At 50.4% G+C, this 15,032-nt stretch overlaps 1 protein-coding gene and 1 pseudogene across 3 annotated transcripts in view; both read left to right on the plus strand.

The window, feature by feature from the left end:
* Positions 1–15,032, plus strand: part of LOC133361896 (leukocyte tyrosine kinase receptor-like) — a 77,345-nt gene that overhangs the window by 1,453 nt on the left and 60,860 nt on the right. For 2 of the 3 annotated variants that reach the window (XM_061580877.1, XM_061580888.1), the window contains exon 2: positions 2,950–5,526. In XM_061580877.1, the coding sequence (XP_061436861.1) occupies positions 4,434–5,526 (1,093 nt within the window). In that variant the 5' untranslated portion in view covers positions 2,950–4,433. Of the gene's footprint in view, positions 1–2,900; positions 5,527–15,032 lie in introns of those variants that run through there. The other variant, XM_061580884.1, reaches the window with a different exon arrangement.
* On the plus strand, positions 8,174–8,271 carry LOC133339305 (U6 spliceosomal RNA; annotated as a pseudogene).

The raw sequence follows: 15,032 nt of genomic DNA on the forward strand, positions 1-15,032 counted from the left end.
AACGGCTGCCAAGCACTGATGTGCCATCACGCGCACACACACACACACAGGCGCGCTCGGACAGCCCCGCAATAAATTATGCTGGCAGCTGTCTCGCAACATTTGCGTTCCGGCGTCTGAGATTGCAATTTTGATTTTCAATTCAGACTGCGTTGTTTGTGTGTGTGTGTCAGCGGTGGGGGTTGCTTTGTCTTCGTTGTACGTGTGTCTGTGTACGCTTTGTTTTGTGTTTTGCACGCAGGCTGGCATGAATGCACACGCGCACGCGTTCATATCCTTCTAACATGAATAAATGACAACCACGCATTTTGCTGAATTGACGGAATACTTTACAAACAAAATGTTTTGGGGGAGCCCCTAACTCCTGGATAGGTCCTTCAAGGTGAGTGTGTCCCCCCCCCCCCTCCCCTACTTGGAACTCCGCGACTCGCGAAATATGATTGGGAATTTCATCATCATCATCATCATCGCCGTCATTACCATCATCATCAGCCATGCAAATCCAGCATCATCGGGCGATTTTCCCCGAAACGTCTTACTACTCAAATTGTAAATGTTGTGGATTTACTCTCCAACACACCGGGGGCTGAAGCAGCAACTATTTGACGTTTTGTTTACGTGACAAATCCCTTGCTAATTGGCTGTGTCGGGTGGTGGAGGATTACGACACATTTATACTTACGCGATCGAACCCCAAAAAAACTTTATTTTTAATAATATTGGTCGCGAAAGCCTACGTGTTAAAATCTCAATTTATCTTTGTCTGTCTGTATACTATCTATATCTCTTCTCTCTGCAACTCTGTCTCTCTTATCCATCTCGATCTCTCTCTCTGTACCAGCGTGGACGACACCCTCGTGTTCACCTTCTGAAGTGCTCGCTCGTCACCGTGGCGTGCGCGATGACCACCACCACAACCACGTGACTTTTCTTTCGTGTTGTGTGCGGTGCTTTTAGCGCCACAGCGCGTGGATTTGTAACGTTTAGTTTCATTTGTTTGCTGGTGACTGTGTATTTCATATCTAAATCGCCTCCAGTGCTATTACTGCTGGCGGCAATAAAAGTTGCTTAAAAGTCAAAGTCTCTTTCCGGCCTCTTCTGTCTCTTATTTATCTGTCCACTGTCTATTGCTTTTTTTTTATCTGTTTTTCCCTATCTCTCGTGTCTCCCTCTGCGTGCCTATCGACCTCTCTCTCTCGCACTCTGTCTCTTGACCTCACAATTCCAATCCGATTTGTTTGAAATAAAAAAAACTGTAATCTTTCAAGCCCCTCTCGCCTTCATCTCCGCGCGTAGCTCGTGTCGCATTTTACGACTCCACTCACATGGAAGAGCGCACGAAAGAGAGAGTGAGTGAGCGGTGGTGCAGCGGTTAGCGCTACCACTGCGCTACGAACCCGGCGACCCGAGGTTCGATTTCGGCTCACGGCCAACACCGGTCCTGGGACATGGGACGCCTCTACGTCATCTCAGCCGAAAATGTGTACTTTAACCGGAGTGGTGCGCAAGCATCAAATAGGTGCTTGTGGTTGGTGAGGATGGTTTGTAAGGTGGTTGTGCGATGGTTGTGATTGTTGTGATTGCTGTTGTGATGATGATGATTGTGATGGTTGTGGTGTGGTGACACGGAGGGAGTAATTCAATGGAAACGCGATCCCGGAACTGACCCGTATCCGTGTCAACACGAGGGTTTACTGCGGCACTCCACGTGAAACAACTCACGCACACACTCGCACACATACACACACACACACACATTCAGACCCATACACTCACACATACACACACACACACACATTCAGACCCATACACTCACACATACACACATACATACACTCACACATTCAGACCAACACACATTCAGACCCATACACTCACACATACACACACACACATTCAGACCCATACACTCACACATACACACATTCAGACCAACACACATACAGACCCATACACTCACACATACACACATTCAGACCAACACACATACAGACCCATACACTCACACATACACACATTCAGACCAACACACACACACAGACCCATACACTCCCACGTATACACACCAACACACATACAGACCCATACACTCCCACGTATACATACTAACACACACACACAGACCCATAACACTCCACAAAAGCCGACATTCGCCCGTCTGTGCGTACGCGAGTGCGTGTGTGTGTGTAGCGGTTAGCGCGCTGTGCTGCGAACCCGGCGACCCGAGTTCGATTCCCGCTCACGGCCAACACCGGTGACGATTATATCTGAACCGGTCCTGGGCCTCCACTAGGTCGACTCAGCCACAAATTAGTACCTGGTGCGATGTGTAAACATCGCCACGAGGGAGACAAAGGCGACCGGACGTGGTGTTGGCCACCCACCCCCACGTGTGCCGTGCCGGCTTTCATAGGCGTTGCTCGCTAACAGCACTTGCCACAAAAGTGCGTTCAGACAAGACGGGGGGAGGGGGGGGGGGTGATCTTTGTCTTGTCTGCGTGCGTGTGTGTGACGATGATCGTGTGTGTGTGCGTGTGGCCATGACCGTATGTGCGTGGCCATGACTGTGTGTGTGCGTGTGTGCCTCCGCGTGACTGCGTGCGCGCGCATTCGTGTGCGCGCATGGGACTGTGTGCGCGTGTGTGACTTTGACCGTGTGCGCGTGTGTGTGTAAATAATTAATGGTCAATTGGTGGGAGGGAGGTAGGGAGGACGAAGGGAGGGAGGGACAGACGGAGGGAGTGAGGAGGTCGGGACAGACGTGGGGAGTGAGGAAGTCGAGGAGGGCGGAGGAGGAGGGGGGGAGGGAGGAGGAGGAGGGGAGAAGGGAAGAGGAGGGGGGAAGAGGAGGGAGGAGAGAGGAGGAGGAGGGGGTAGAAAGGCGTGAGCTACAGAAGCGTCGCGTGGGACAACCTGCAGGTGCGACTCTGGGACTATTTGCGTTTTCAGCGCCGAGACGATGACACGCGTGACCCGGTGGTCTCCATCAGCAGCAGCGGCAGCAGCGGCACCACCACCACCAGCAGCAGCAGCACCACCACCAGCAGCAGCAGCAGCAGCATCGCCATCAGCGTCACTTTGGGCGAGCAAGGTGATGTCGTCTTCTTGAGTGGCGTTCTGGTTTTATGTTCCGTGCGGAGCAGCGCCGATCGACATCGTCACCGTGGCACACGTGTTAGCGTCGCAGCTGTATCGGAGGGGCGATGATGATCATTATCATTAATCGATTAATATCATCATTACGGATGATGATGATGACAGCAGGCCTAGTTCCCTGTTATTAATTAAAATAAATGCTTAAGTGAATATCGATAAATATTTGGTGATCATAATGATAGCATTCGTGTTGTGCGACTCAACGAAAGATTTGCCCGAGTCTCAAGACTGCCCCGCAGGAGGTTCCTGCGTGGGTCAACGTGCCAGCTTCCCATTGTCTTAAGCAAAACAACACAACAACAACAAACAACACAACAATAGCAACACAACAACACAACAACACACCCACAACAACACAGCAACAATAACACAACACACGACACCGACAATAACTTAATCACAATCACCATCAGCATTTCCTTACTTAACGAATCGATATATCTTACATCTAAACATCTTAACACAATCCTGCCTTATATTGCACAATTTGGCAGCGACGTTTGTTGCTGACCGCTTGGCGTTTTTGAGACCAGTTTCGGGCGAATGCGTTCAGAAAACCACGATTTTAACATTTTATGTAAAACAGATCGATTTCAAAGCATGACGCACCAATTAATGAGTTAATTAGTCAACGCTGAGTCATTAAGCAACGCCACCTGTAGCAACAACAGCAGCAGCAACCACTCAAAATCGCAGCTCAGCGCTAAACATTCCTTCTTATAGGATGGTGGGGGGGTAGAGCAACAATCTTATAAAACATTGCATGTATGCGCGATACAGAAGGGCCAGTGCCCGAAACGTCGCCTGTTACATATAGACTTTCCATTTTGCAAAGCCGCAAGCAAGAGCGTCATTGACGAACGCCCTGAGTTTTATCGTTCGCCTACGGACTTGTGCGACGCGGTCGGGGGCACACGCAAACACGCGCACACACACGCACACACACACGCACACACATGCGCACATACACTCACGCATACATAGATCCCCCGTATACCCTTAAAAGACTGTAGGGGCAAGTGCTGTTAGCGAGCACCTCACACACACACGCCTGTTACATATTGATTTTCACACACGCGCACACACACACACGCGTACACACACACGCGTACACAGACACACACGCGCGTACACACACGCGTACACACACACGCACACACCTACACGCACACACCCACACGCGCCTAAACCGACCTCGGCCGGGTATCGAACTGCAAGCTCCGCGAGCCTCGGTGGTCTCGGACGCATTGACGACGACGAGGAGGAGGTGGTGGAGGATGATGAAGATGACGACGGGAAGAGGCGAAGGAGGGACGATGGGTTCTGTGCGACTCTTCTTCGGATGCGCGTGCCTTTGCGCGCAACTCCTCGTGGCCCGCAGTTTCGTTAGTCTCGACTACACCGCTGCTCCCCACTCATCATCATCGGCAGCAGCAACAGCAGCAACAGTATCAACATCATCATCAGCAGCAGCAGCGTCGTCGGAGGCACCAGCAACAGCGCCGTCACCATCATCACCGTCGTCTGCGTCAAGGACATCAACAGCAGCAGCATCAGCAGCGTCAGCAGGAGCAGCAACATCATCTTCAGCATCGTCAAAGTCGTCATCGCTGTCGAATGCCGGCGGTGATGGCATCAGTGGCGACTCGCTGATGGTGACGATGGCGATGGAGTTCACCGTTTCCGCGGAACTGCGCGATCGCCTTGCGGCAGATGCGTCCGAGCTCATTGCGGCTCAGCTCGCAATCAGCTGCCCGTCATCATCATCAGCAACAACATCATCATCAGCAGCGTCATCATCGGCAGCATCATCATCAGCAGCAGCAGCATCAGCAGCATCATTATCATCAGCGGCAGCATCAGCAGCAGCAGCATCATCAACAATAACAACATCATTATCATCAGCAGCAGCAGCATCAACAGCATCATCAGCAGCAGCATCAGCAGCAGCATCATCAACAATAACAACATTATCACCATCAGCAGCAGCATCAGCAGCATCATCATCAGCATCAGCAGCATCATCATCAGCAGCATCGTCATCATCATCATCATACGTTTGGAGGTCTCCGCTAGCCGGCACGGCCTTGCTTCACGACCTGACCGGAGAGTCGACCCTCGGGGAAGGTCGTAACGGATCGACTCCGGGTCTCGACCTCGACCTCTCGTTCCCGCGGCACGAGGTGGACGCGGCGTGCGGGCCCCGCGGGTCGGGCGTCCTGGCTCGAGACGTGGCCCGGCATCTGCGGCGTTGGGCACGCGGTGCCCGGGGCAGGGAGCCTCCGGTCGCCCTTCGTCTCGGGGTCTCGCTGTTCGCCGCGGGGCCCGTCGGCTCCCAGCCCTCCATAGTGCTCCGCGTGTCTCTGCCCGGTGGGTGTTTATGTATTTGTCTGTCTAGCTACCTGTATGGTCGTCCACCTACCTACCTATCCAGATACCTTCCTACATATACAGGCTGCTTCCAAACAAATGTTGGCACTGAAATGGGACTTTCGTTTTTAATGGACAAAGAACGGATAATACGCTGCAACGTGATAACAAATGTAATGTTATTAGCTTCAAAAAGTCAAAGGGTATTTCCGCTTGTTCGCCATCATCATCAACGCGTGCCTGAAATCTTCTCCAGGTGGTCTCCAAAGCCCCGAGGCGCATTTCTCGTGGTTGTTGCAAATTCTCCGAAGTGTTCACATTTTTTTGAAGCACCCTGTTCATTGTGCGCATGCCTACCTATACTCATACAAATGTCTATCTGCCTGCCTGCCTGCCTGCGTACCTGCTCACCTACCTTCCTGTATATACACCCCCTCCCCTGCCTACCTACCTGTATGCATGCCTGTTTAACACGTAAGCTTTCGCGAAACAATATTATCTCTACACAATATATTGGTTAGATCGCGTAAATATGAACGTGTCGTTAAACCCGCCTCCATCCTATACGGCTAATTAGTAGTGTGTATCACGTAAACAAGAACGTGCAGAATGAATTGTTGCTATTTCTGCACACCTGAGCGTTGTGAGAGTGAACCCACAACACGTACAACTCGAGTACGACGTTTCGCTGGTGATTACAGACAGCTTCATCAGGCGATTAGCCAGAATTGTGAAGATGTCATCCTGAATACCTCCTCCCGTTGCGGTCATGCCTACTACCTGCCTCCCCCAAACGCCTTTACCTTCCACCCACCCCCCTCCTCTCTCTCTCCACCCAGCCGACATGCATCAGAATCATAACATTTATTTATACTCGAGGAATCCGATGAGCTACAAAGCCCGTGTTTTTTTTAAACAAATGTCATTACATGGGTAGCCGCACCACAATTATCAACGTGGTCATTTCGCGTGTGGCGGGGGGTGTAAGTGTGGGAGCGTGGGAGACGCCACTCCGCCGAATGAAGAGGGCCAGCGAGGGATGCACGGCTGAGTTTGACACCCGACCAGGGCTCGAGAAACTCGCTCGCTCTTCCCCCACAGAGGCTCCCTCCTGGGGCTGGCGAAACGTCTTCGTGGAAAGGGATGCGAGCACGTGACGGGGAACCCTCATTTAAAAGACGTCCCAGAGACTCGCCGAAGCCTTTTCGCACGTGATAATCATCATAATCATCGCACAGTGGTGATATTGTTATTTAAATCAGCTCAAGCCTTCCGTAAATCACGTGACTTTTCTGTAGCCCCCGCGCCCCCGCCCCCCGCCCCCCGCCAATCTGAATCCATTTACATCTCCCTGGCCGCTCACTGTGAAGAAAGACGCTCCATCGTGCAGCTCACATTCTCTCGCTCCTTCATTCTCCCTTCTCGCTCACTCTCTTCCCTGCTCATCATCATAACCACTCTCTCATCACCACTCGCTCATCATCATCTTCACCCTCTCATCACCATCAACACTCGCTCATCATCATCTTCACCCTCTCATCATCATCATCACCCCTCTCTCATTATCATAACCACTCTATCATCATCACCCCCCTCTCATTATCATCACCACGATCTCATCATCATCTTCACCCTCTCATCATCATCACCCCCCTCTCATCATCATAACCACTCTCTCATCATCATAACCACTCTCTCATCACCATCACCACTCGCTCATCATCATCTTCACCCTCTCATCATCATCACCCCCATCTCATCATCATCGCCACTCTCTCATCACCATAACCACTCTCTCATCATCATCACCCCCCTCTCATCATCATCACCACGATCTCATCATCATCACCCCACTCTCATCATCATCACCCCCTCTCATCATCATAACCACTCTCTCATCATCATCACCCCCCTCTCATCATCATCACCACGATCTCATCATCATCACCCCACTCTCATCATCATCACCACCCTCTCATCATCATAACCACTCTCTCGTCATCATAACCACTCTCTCATCACTATCACCACTCGCTCATCATCATCTTCACCCTCTCATCATCATCACCCCCATCTCATCATCATCACCACTCTCTCATCCCCATCATCACTCTCTCATCATCATAATCATCACCCCCCTCTAATCATCACCACCACCACCACCACCTTCTCATCATCCCTAAAATCTTGGCCCCGTCGTTCCTTCTCCTCCTTCCTCCTTCCCGCTGCTCATCTTGAGCCGCAGCCTTCTTCTTCTTCCGCACGGCCCATGTGGATGCAGAGCAACAACAACAACAACAACGCCACATTCGGGTGGTCAAGCCAGACAACCGCGTCAGGAACAGCGGCATCGTGCATCACCGTCGCCGTGATTTCTCCTTCGTATTTGTGGATCGGCGCATTGCGTCGTTACGCGGTTGTCCGCCGTCTGTTCCGGAAGACCGCCACAGTCGCACCCGTACCCGGGGCAGAGTTTTTCACGTTTCCATTCGTTACAGCATTGGGGTATCATCCCAATCCGCTGCTGCCACGGTTTGTGCAGTGAATGCGGTTTTAGAGTGGACCGTGATTTTTTTCGGCAAAGATCAAAACCACGGGGATCTTCTTGCGTTGGGTGTTGAGCCGTGCCCTACCCTCCCTGTCTTGGGCACTTGCTCCGGCAGTACTTCTACTAAAATTGGTACGGATAAGATTAGCATGGCCCCTGCACAAGGGTGCCACGCAAATTCTCTGTCTTGGGTTTCTCCTCCTCCTCCCTCTCTTCGTCTCTCCTCCTGAGCAGCTCTGCTCCCGTTTCTAGGTTCCTTCTCCACCCCTCCCTCGTATTCCCCATTCTCTCTCTGTCCCTCTCTGTCTCTCATTCGTTTAACTTCTCTCTCTTCCGTCCCCCTCTTTCTCTTGTTCTCCATTGCATTACATCCTTGACTCGTCTCCCCTTCGTGGTGTGCCGCGGGTTAGAGGAAGACGATCATCATTATTATTATAATCATACATATACAATAGGCGGTAATTGCACGGACAAGCATGCACATGTAACACACCCAAACAAAGGCAAAGATCCCCCGTATAGCCTTGCACGGACTTTGAACAATTGCCCCAGGCACACACACACACACGTGTTGAAGTTATTCATAGACTCGGGCTCATTTTGTTCAGAAACTCTATGGAGAGGGGAGAAATGCAAAAAAAAAACGTCAAGAAATAACATCGTTTTTAAAAGTCATTTCAAACCAAAACTATATTGTGTGCGGACGGAAGAATTGTGCTAGCCAGCTGCCACGCGAGCCTGGCTATGATACGGGTCACGCACAGTCACACAGAGAATAACTGAATTTCACACACAGGCACAGGAACACACACACACAGGAACACACACACACAGACGAGAGATTGAAAAGTCAAACGTACAAAGGGAAATCAATGGAGGGGGCGAAGCTTCGACTGACATCACGAAGCAATGACTCGGACGACAAAAAGGGTACACAGCTAAAGGCGCAGGGCCTGCAATTGCTCGCTCGCGTCCCTGCTGGCGGATAGAGGCCTCCACTATAGGCAACTCTGCAGTGCGCCTCTAAGGAAGCAATTTGGCCTACTCTTCCCACGCTACCGCGAGTCATATCGGGCTGTAGCGCGAGCGGCTATAAATCGGAAGCGTTGCGAGTTCAAATCCTGGTTGGAAGTTGAGAGGCCATCGTGCCTCCGGTAAATGAAACGAGCGCCACGGTGACTAGGAGATGTTAACTACCTCGCCTGGTGTACAGGAGGTCGTGGTTTCGATCCCGACCCTGACGCCTGCTGCTGTATATTTGGAGTTTGCGTGTTTCTCTCTATCATCATCATCATCATCACGGTGGCTAGGAGATGTTAACTACCTCGCCTGGTGTACAGGAGGTCGTGGTTTCGATCCCGACCCTGACGCCTGCTGCTGTATATTTGGAGTTTGCGCGTTCTCCCCGTGGTCACATGGATTTTTCCCCGGGTCCTCCGGTATTTCCCTCCACGATTTAGAGTCAACTGCTGTACATTTCCACGTGGTGATGATGATGATGATAATCCACTTCGTTGAGCTATAATTTGTGATAGAGCCAGGTCGATTCAGAAATAAATAGCTACATAGCTCAGCGGGTCTTGCCTGGCGCAAAAATAAAAAAATAAATAGTTTAGTATAGTTTTAAGTACCATAGGCGAGAGGCACTTCCACCACGGGGCTTCTAGAATGTAAACAGAGCTGGATTATCTCTTGAGCCAGGCAAAATCACTTTTTCACTTCCACGCCGGCCAACGAGCAAGAAAACAAAAACACCGTCTTGGAAGACGTGGTCGAATACCCACTCGTTAGCACGCCGCACGCGACCTGCCCCGATCGATGCAGCCGTAAAACAATTCATACTCAATGCTGGTGGAACAAAAGCGGTGGCAGATCGTGGCCGGTTGGGGGGCCGGGGGGGGGGCGAAGGGGAGGGGGCTGGGTGGATTTTAAGAAACTCGCCCCCGTTGTTTCAAGTGCTGCGCCTGGGAGAGATGGAGTTACGGAACCGCTACTCGTGCGCGTGTGTGTGACTATCGCTCCGTCTTCTTGGTTCTTTCGGCAAAGTCACGTAGAATGGAATTAATAAAATAATAAAAATATAACATAATTAAATAATTCTCACGACGTTTCGGCCACAACGCAAGCAGCCGTCCTCGGGTGAAGAACAGGTCTGTCTTATATTTTTATTATTTTATTATTTCCATTCTACGTGACTTTACCGAAAGAACCAATAAGATGAATCCCTGCAGTCACGAAAGCTTTAAATCGAAATGTATCGCTCCGTCGTTTTGTATTCGCAATGCGCGACCGTGGAAGCGCACAGACGCGGATCCATTACGGGTTGCGCTGGCGACTGCAAGACAAACAAATACATGAACCTTATGGCCGTGATGCAGTCATTAAATCCTTTATATTAAGTTCACTTGCTTGCGCGCTTACGACCGTGCAAATCTTTCGGTCGTTTTTTAACCCACTTCCCGTGATCCAATCGAGCTGACATTTTGCACACAGACTCGTTGTGCGTGACAATTAATTTTCGTGAAAAAAAATTTCCATAACTTTCTACTTTTTAGGATTTTTTTTTATATTTAATTACTAATTGCTTAATGGTGGCAGGCAATCATCTGACCCATAGGTGGCAGCCATCTCAAGCCAGAGGACGAGAGGACTCTAGCCGCCACGCATATAAAGGATTTATAGTGAAAAACTTTGTTTTTACGGGTTAATTATTTTTTTAGTCTGTTGATGTTCGACGATGCGGCAATCGACTCATCTCGACGAGATTGTACACGATGAGGCACCACTACGGTGCGTGCTGCGAGCATTCAGGGTTTCAGCGCAATCGTCCTCGCTGCGTTTCGATATCGTGGAGTGGCACCACCGATTTCGGATTGATTGGTTACCCCAGTCGCGGAGTTAAGTACACCCCTGGGGGAAAAAGTGTCCCAGAAATAACACATTTAATTGCCTCGGCCCCTTTTGTATTATTTGGCACCCCGGGGGAGGGGAGTCATTGAGCCTGAAGCGTCGTTGTCAAGAGGATCCTGCCGGGCACACCGCAGAGGTCAAGTGCGGGATTATCCTCGTAGCAAGAATCGCTACATATGAGAGGGTGAAGTAGTAGTGTATAGTGTAGTATATAGTTTAGTGTATAGTGTAGTGTATAGTGTAGTGTATAGTGTAGTGTATAGTGTAGTGTATAGCAGTGTAGTGTATAGTGTAGTGTATAGGTGTGTAGTGTGTAGTGTAGTGTATAGTGTGTAGTGTATAGTGTAGTGTATAGTGTATAGTAGTGTAGTGTATAGAGTGTAGTGTATATTATAGTGTATAGTGGTGTAGTGTATAGTGTAGTGTATAGTAGTGTAGTGTATAGTGTAGTGTAGTGTGTAGTAGTGTAGTGTATAGTGTAGTATAGTGTTGAAGTAGGCGAGAGATCTGCCGTGACACGAGGTTATATCGGCCTCGGCAGTAGGGGGGGGAGCGACGTGGGGGGGGGCAGTAATCGGGGTAGAAAGTGGACCCCGTATCAGCACCCGGGTCGCTGGGGTAAAGTGGACCACCGCAACAGCATTGTTTCTCTACCTACGTGACTTTACCGAAATATACCAAAGAGTATTCTTAGGTTTTTTCGGTAAAGTCACGTAGGTAAAAAATTAAAATTAATAAAGGTAAAATAAAAATAACATAAAAATCACGACGTTTCGGAGGCAACACAAGCTTCCGTCTTCAGGTGGAACCGTCACAGCACGATAGCTGTATCAAGTGAGAGAAATTCCAAGAAACAGTATTTGTATATATACTGGTTGAGGGTGGGAGGACCCAAGGTAGGCCCTGAACATTATTTTTGTGAGGTTCGGTGCGGCTGAAGCACGCTGTTAGGAATGAGCCTTTGTTGTGTAAACTCGGTGCGGATGATGTAAATGTGCGTGTAAAAGGGGACTGAGCCTTTTTGTTATGTAGAGATGATGCGGCTGAAATCGCTGCCAGGAAATGAGTCTTTGTTGTGTAGAATGGTTGACTGAGCCTATTGTTATGTAGAGGTGGTGCGGCTTAAATCGCTACCAAAGAGGGTAGAGGCTCGAAAGGTGAATGTTTTGTACCCCCACCCCCCACCCCCTCTCCGATCCGTGCAGAGAATTGCAAAGTCGCTGAACACGACACGTTAACGGAGTGGACTGACTGTGTGCTATATTGTAACAAAAAATATTTTACGTAACAAACAATCTATATACTTTTCACATTGGTTAAGCTTTGACGTGTTTCTATTTTTTTGTTGTTGCTTTGCTGTTATTTTTGTCTGAAAGCAAAAAAGAAATCTATTGTACATTGAAACCTTCAAATATGTTGGATTCAAAGGGAACGAGGGGGCGTGTGGGTGGGTGGGCGGGCGGGCGGTTTGGAGGGAGGTGGGGGGAGTGGGGGGTGAGGGGGTGGGGCGAGTGGGGGATTACGTCCAACCCGGAGATGGAGCGATGTGATGGAGAGGTCTTCATCCAGCGGTGGATTGGCCCTGGCTGATGAAGATGATGAACACGTTGAAGAAAGTCGCATTTTTTCGGCTGATAAACTGTTTTCACACGCAGGCAATAGACAAAGACGCAGTTCCCCCGTATAGCCCACACGGACTTTTGGGGCAAGTCTCTGCTAGCGAGCAGCACAGTGCATGAGTACGCCGTATTGCCCAGCGCCCGACCGCCTTTGTCTCCCCCGTGCTGATGCTTAGCCACCGCACCAAATGCTCATTTAAGGCTGGGTCGACATATGGGAAGCCCAAAATTGGTTCGTGATTAAACGCCACTGATTGTTGGCCGTGAGCGGATTTCGAACTCGGGTGGTCGGGGTCGAAGCGCAGCGCGCTAACCGCTGCGCCACCGCTCCCCACGCATTCACGCACACACACACAGACACCACACACACACACACAAGTTCAAACACACGCCCACACACGCGTCAAAAATCACGTTGGCTGTGTGTGTGGAGTGCAGTTAGCCCCATCAAAGACAAAGATTCCCCCTGTAGCCTTCAATAGACTGTTGGGGCAAGTGCTGTTAACGAGGGGGTGGGTTTCGATTTAAAGCTTTCGTGTCTGCAGGGCTTCTTGGTTCTTTCGGTAAAGTCACGTAGAAGGGAAATAATAAAATAATGTTGTTGTTTCGATTTAAAGCTTTCGTGACTGCAGGGATTCATCTTCTTGGTTCTTTCGGTAAAGTCACGTAGAAGGGAAATAATAAAATAATTCTCACGACGTTTCGGCCACAACGCAAGCAGCCGTCTTCAGGTGAAGAACAGGGCTGTCGGAAAGACAGCGTCAGACGCTGTATTCTATTTTGTCCCCTAAAAGAGGGATGACATTGTCATCCTCTCAGCCGACAAAGGCAATGCCACTGTCATCATGGACAAAATAGAATACAACAACAAAATTATTTTATTACTTCCCTTCTACGTGACTTTACCGAAAGAACCAAGGAGAGGGTGGGTTGTCAACACCGCGCCCGGCCGCCTTTGTCTCTCATGAGCGCTGATGTTCTACACACCACACCTGGTACTTATTTAAGACCGAGTCCACTTAGCAGAGTCCCAGGACCGGTTCAGATATCCATTCATCAGTGATGGAATCGAACTTGGGTTGGCAGATCACAAAGATAAAGATCCCCCGTATAGCCTCTAACAGACTGTAGGGGCAAGTGCTGTTAGCGAGCACCTATGAAGGCCGGAACGATACACGAGGGTGTGGGTGGCCAGCACCACGCCCGACCGCCTTTGTCTCCCCAGATAATCGTCACTGGTGTTAGCCGTGAGCGGGAATCGAACCGAGGTCGCCAGGTTCATAGCGCAGCGCGCTAACCACTCCACTACCGCTCCCCAGATCACACACACACCTACACACACACACAATCATCACACACAATCATGAAAAAGATTACAGGATTGAGAGTCTGCGAGGTTTCCCTGGGTAAACAAGCGTCGTCATAAAAATAAGAATCATGAAAAAAAGAATCACACAAACTCACGCATTAAATGCACAGGCACACAAACTTACATTCACTCTCATCGTCACTCACACACGTAACACACTCATCCACATCACTCGCAAAGTAAAGGTTCCCCGGCTAGCCTGTTGGGACAAGTGCTGTTGGCACACGGTCATACAAACTCAAAAGACAAAGATCCCCCATATCGCATTAAACAGACTGTTGGGGCTGTTTCTGTTAGCGAGCACCTATGAAGGCCAGCACCACGCTCGGCCGCCTTTGTCTCCCCAGTGGCGATGTTTAAACACTGCAACAGATATTCATTTGAGGCTGCGTCGACCTAGAGGAGGCTCGGGACCGGTTCGGACAATGGTCACTGGTGGTGGCCGTGAGCGAGAATCGAACACGAGTCGCCGGGTTCGTAGCGCAGCGTAGCGCCTCACAAAGACAAAGATCCCCCGTATAGCCTTAACAGACTGTTGGGGCAAGTGCCGTTAGCGAGCACCTATGAAGGCATACACGGCACGCGAGGGGGTGGGTGGTCAGCACCACGTCCGACCGCCTTTGTCTCTCCAGTGGCGATGTTTACACACCGCATCCAGGTACTCATTTGAGGCTGAGTCGACCTAGATGAGCCCAGGACCGGTTCAGATAATCGTCACTGGGTCGCCAGGTTCGTAGCGCAGCGCGCTAACCGCTACACTACCGCTCCCCACTACACACACAACAACAACTAAGTGGCGGTGCCGTCACCACGACGCTTGTGCCAGGCCATGTGCACCTTGAGGCCACGTGAAGTGTCGAACGCCCACTGGCAGGAGGTCACGGGGCAGACCCAGGTGCCACGGGTCGACTGACTGAGATGACCGAGATGAGTGGCTGATGCACCACCTATGCCCCCTACTGTGCGAACTTGCTGTGCTTTAGCCACCCGGCGCTCCGCTCGTTGTTGTGAGCGTCGCTCCTCCGCCCTCTGTTGTTGTTGGAGGGCGACTGCCTCCAAC

This window comes from Lethenteron reissneri, chromosome 8 (genome assembly GCF_015708825.2).
Source record: "Lethenteron reissneri isolate LAM-NWPU_2019-01 chromosome 8, ASM1570882v1, whole genome shotgun sequence".
In the NCBI taxonomy this organism is placed as follows: Eukaryota; Metazoa; Chordata; class Hyperoartia; order Petromyzontiformes; family Petromyzontidae; genus Lethenteron; species Lethenteron reissneri.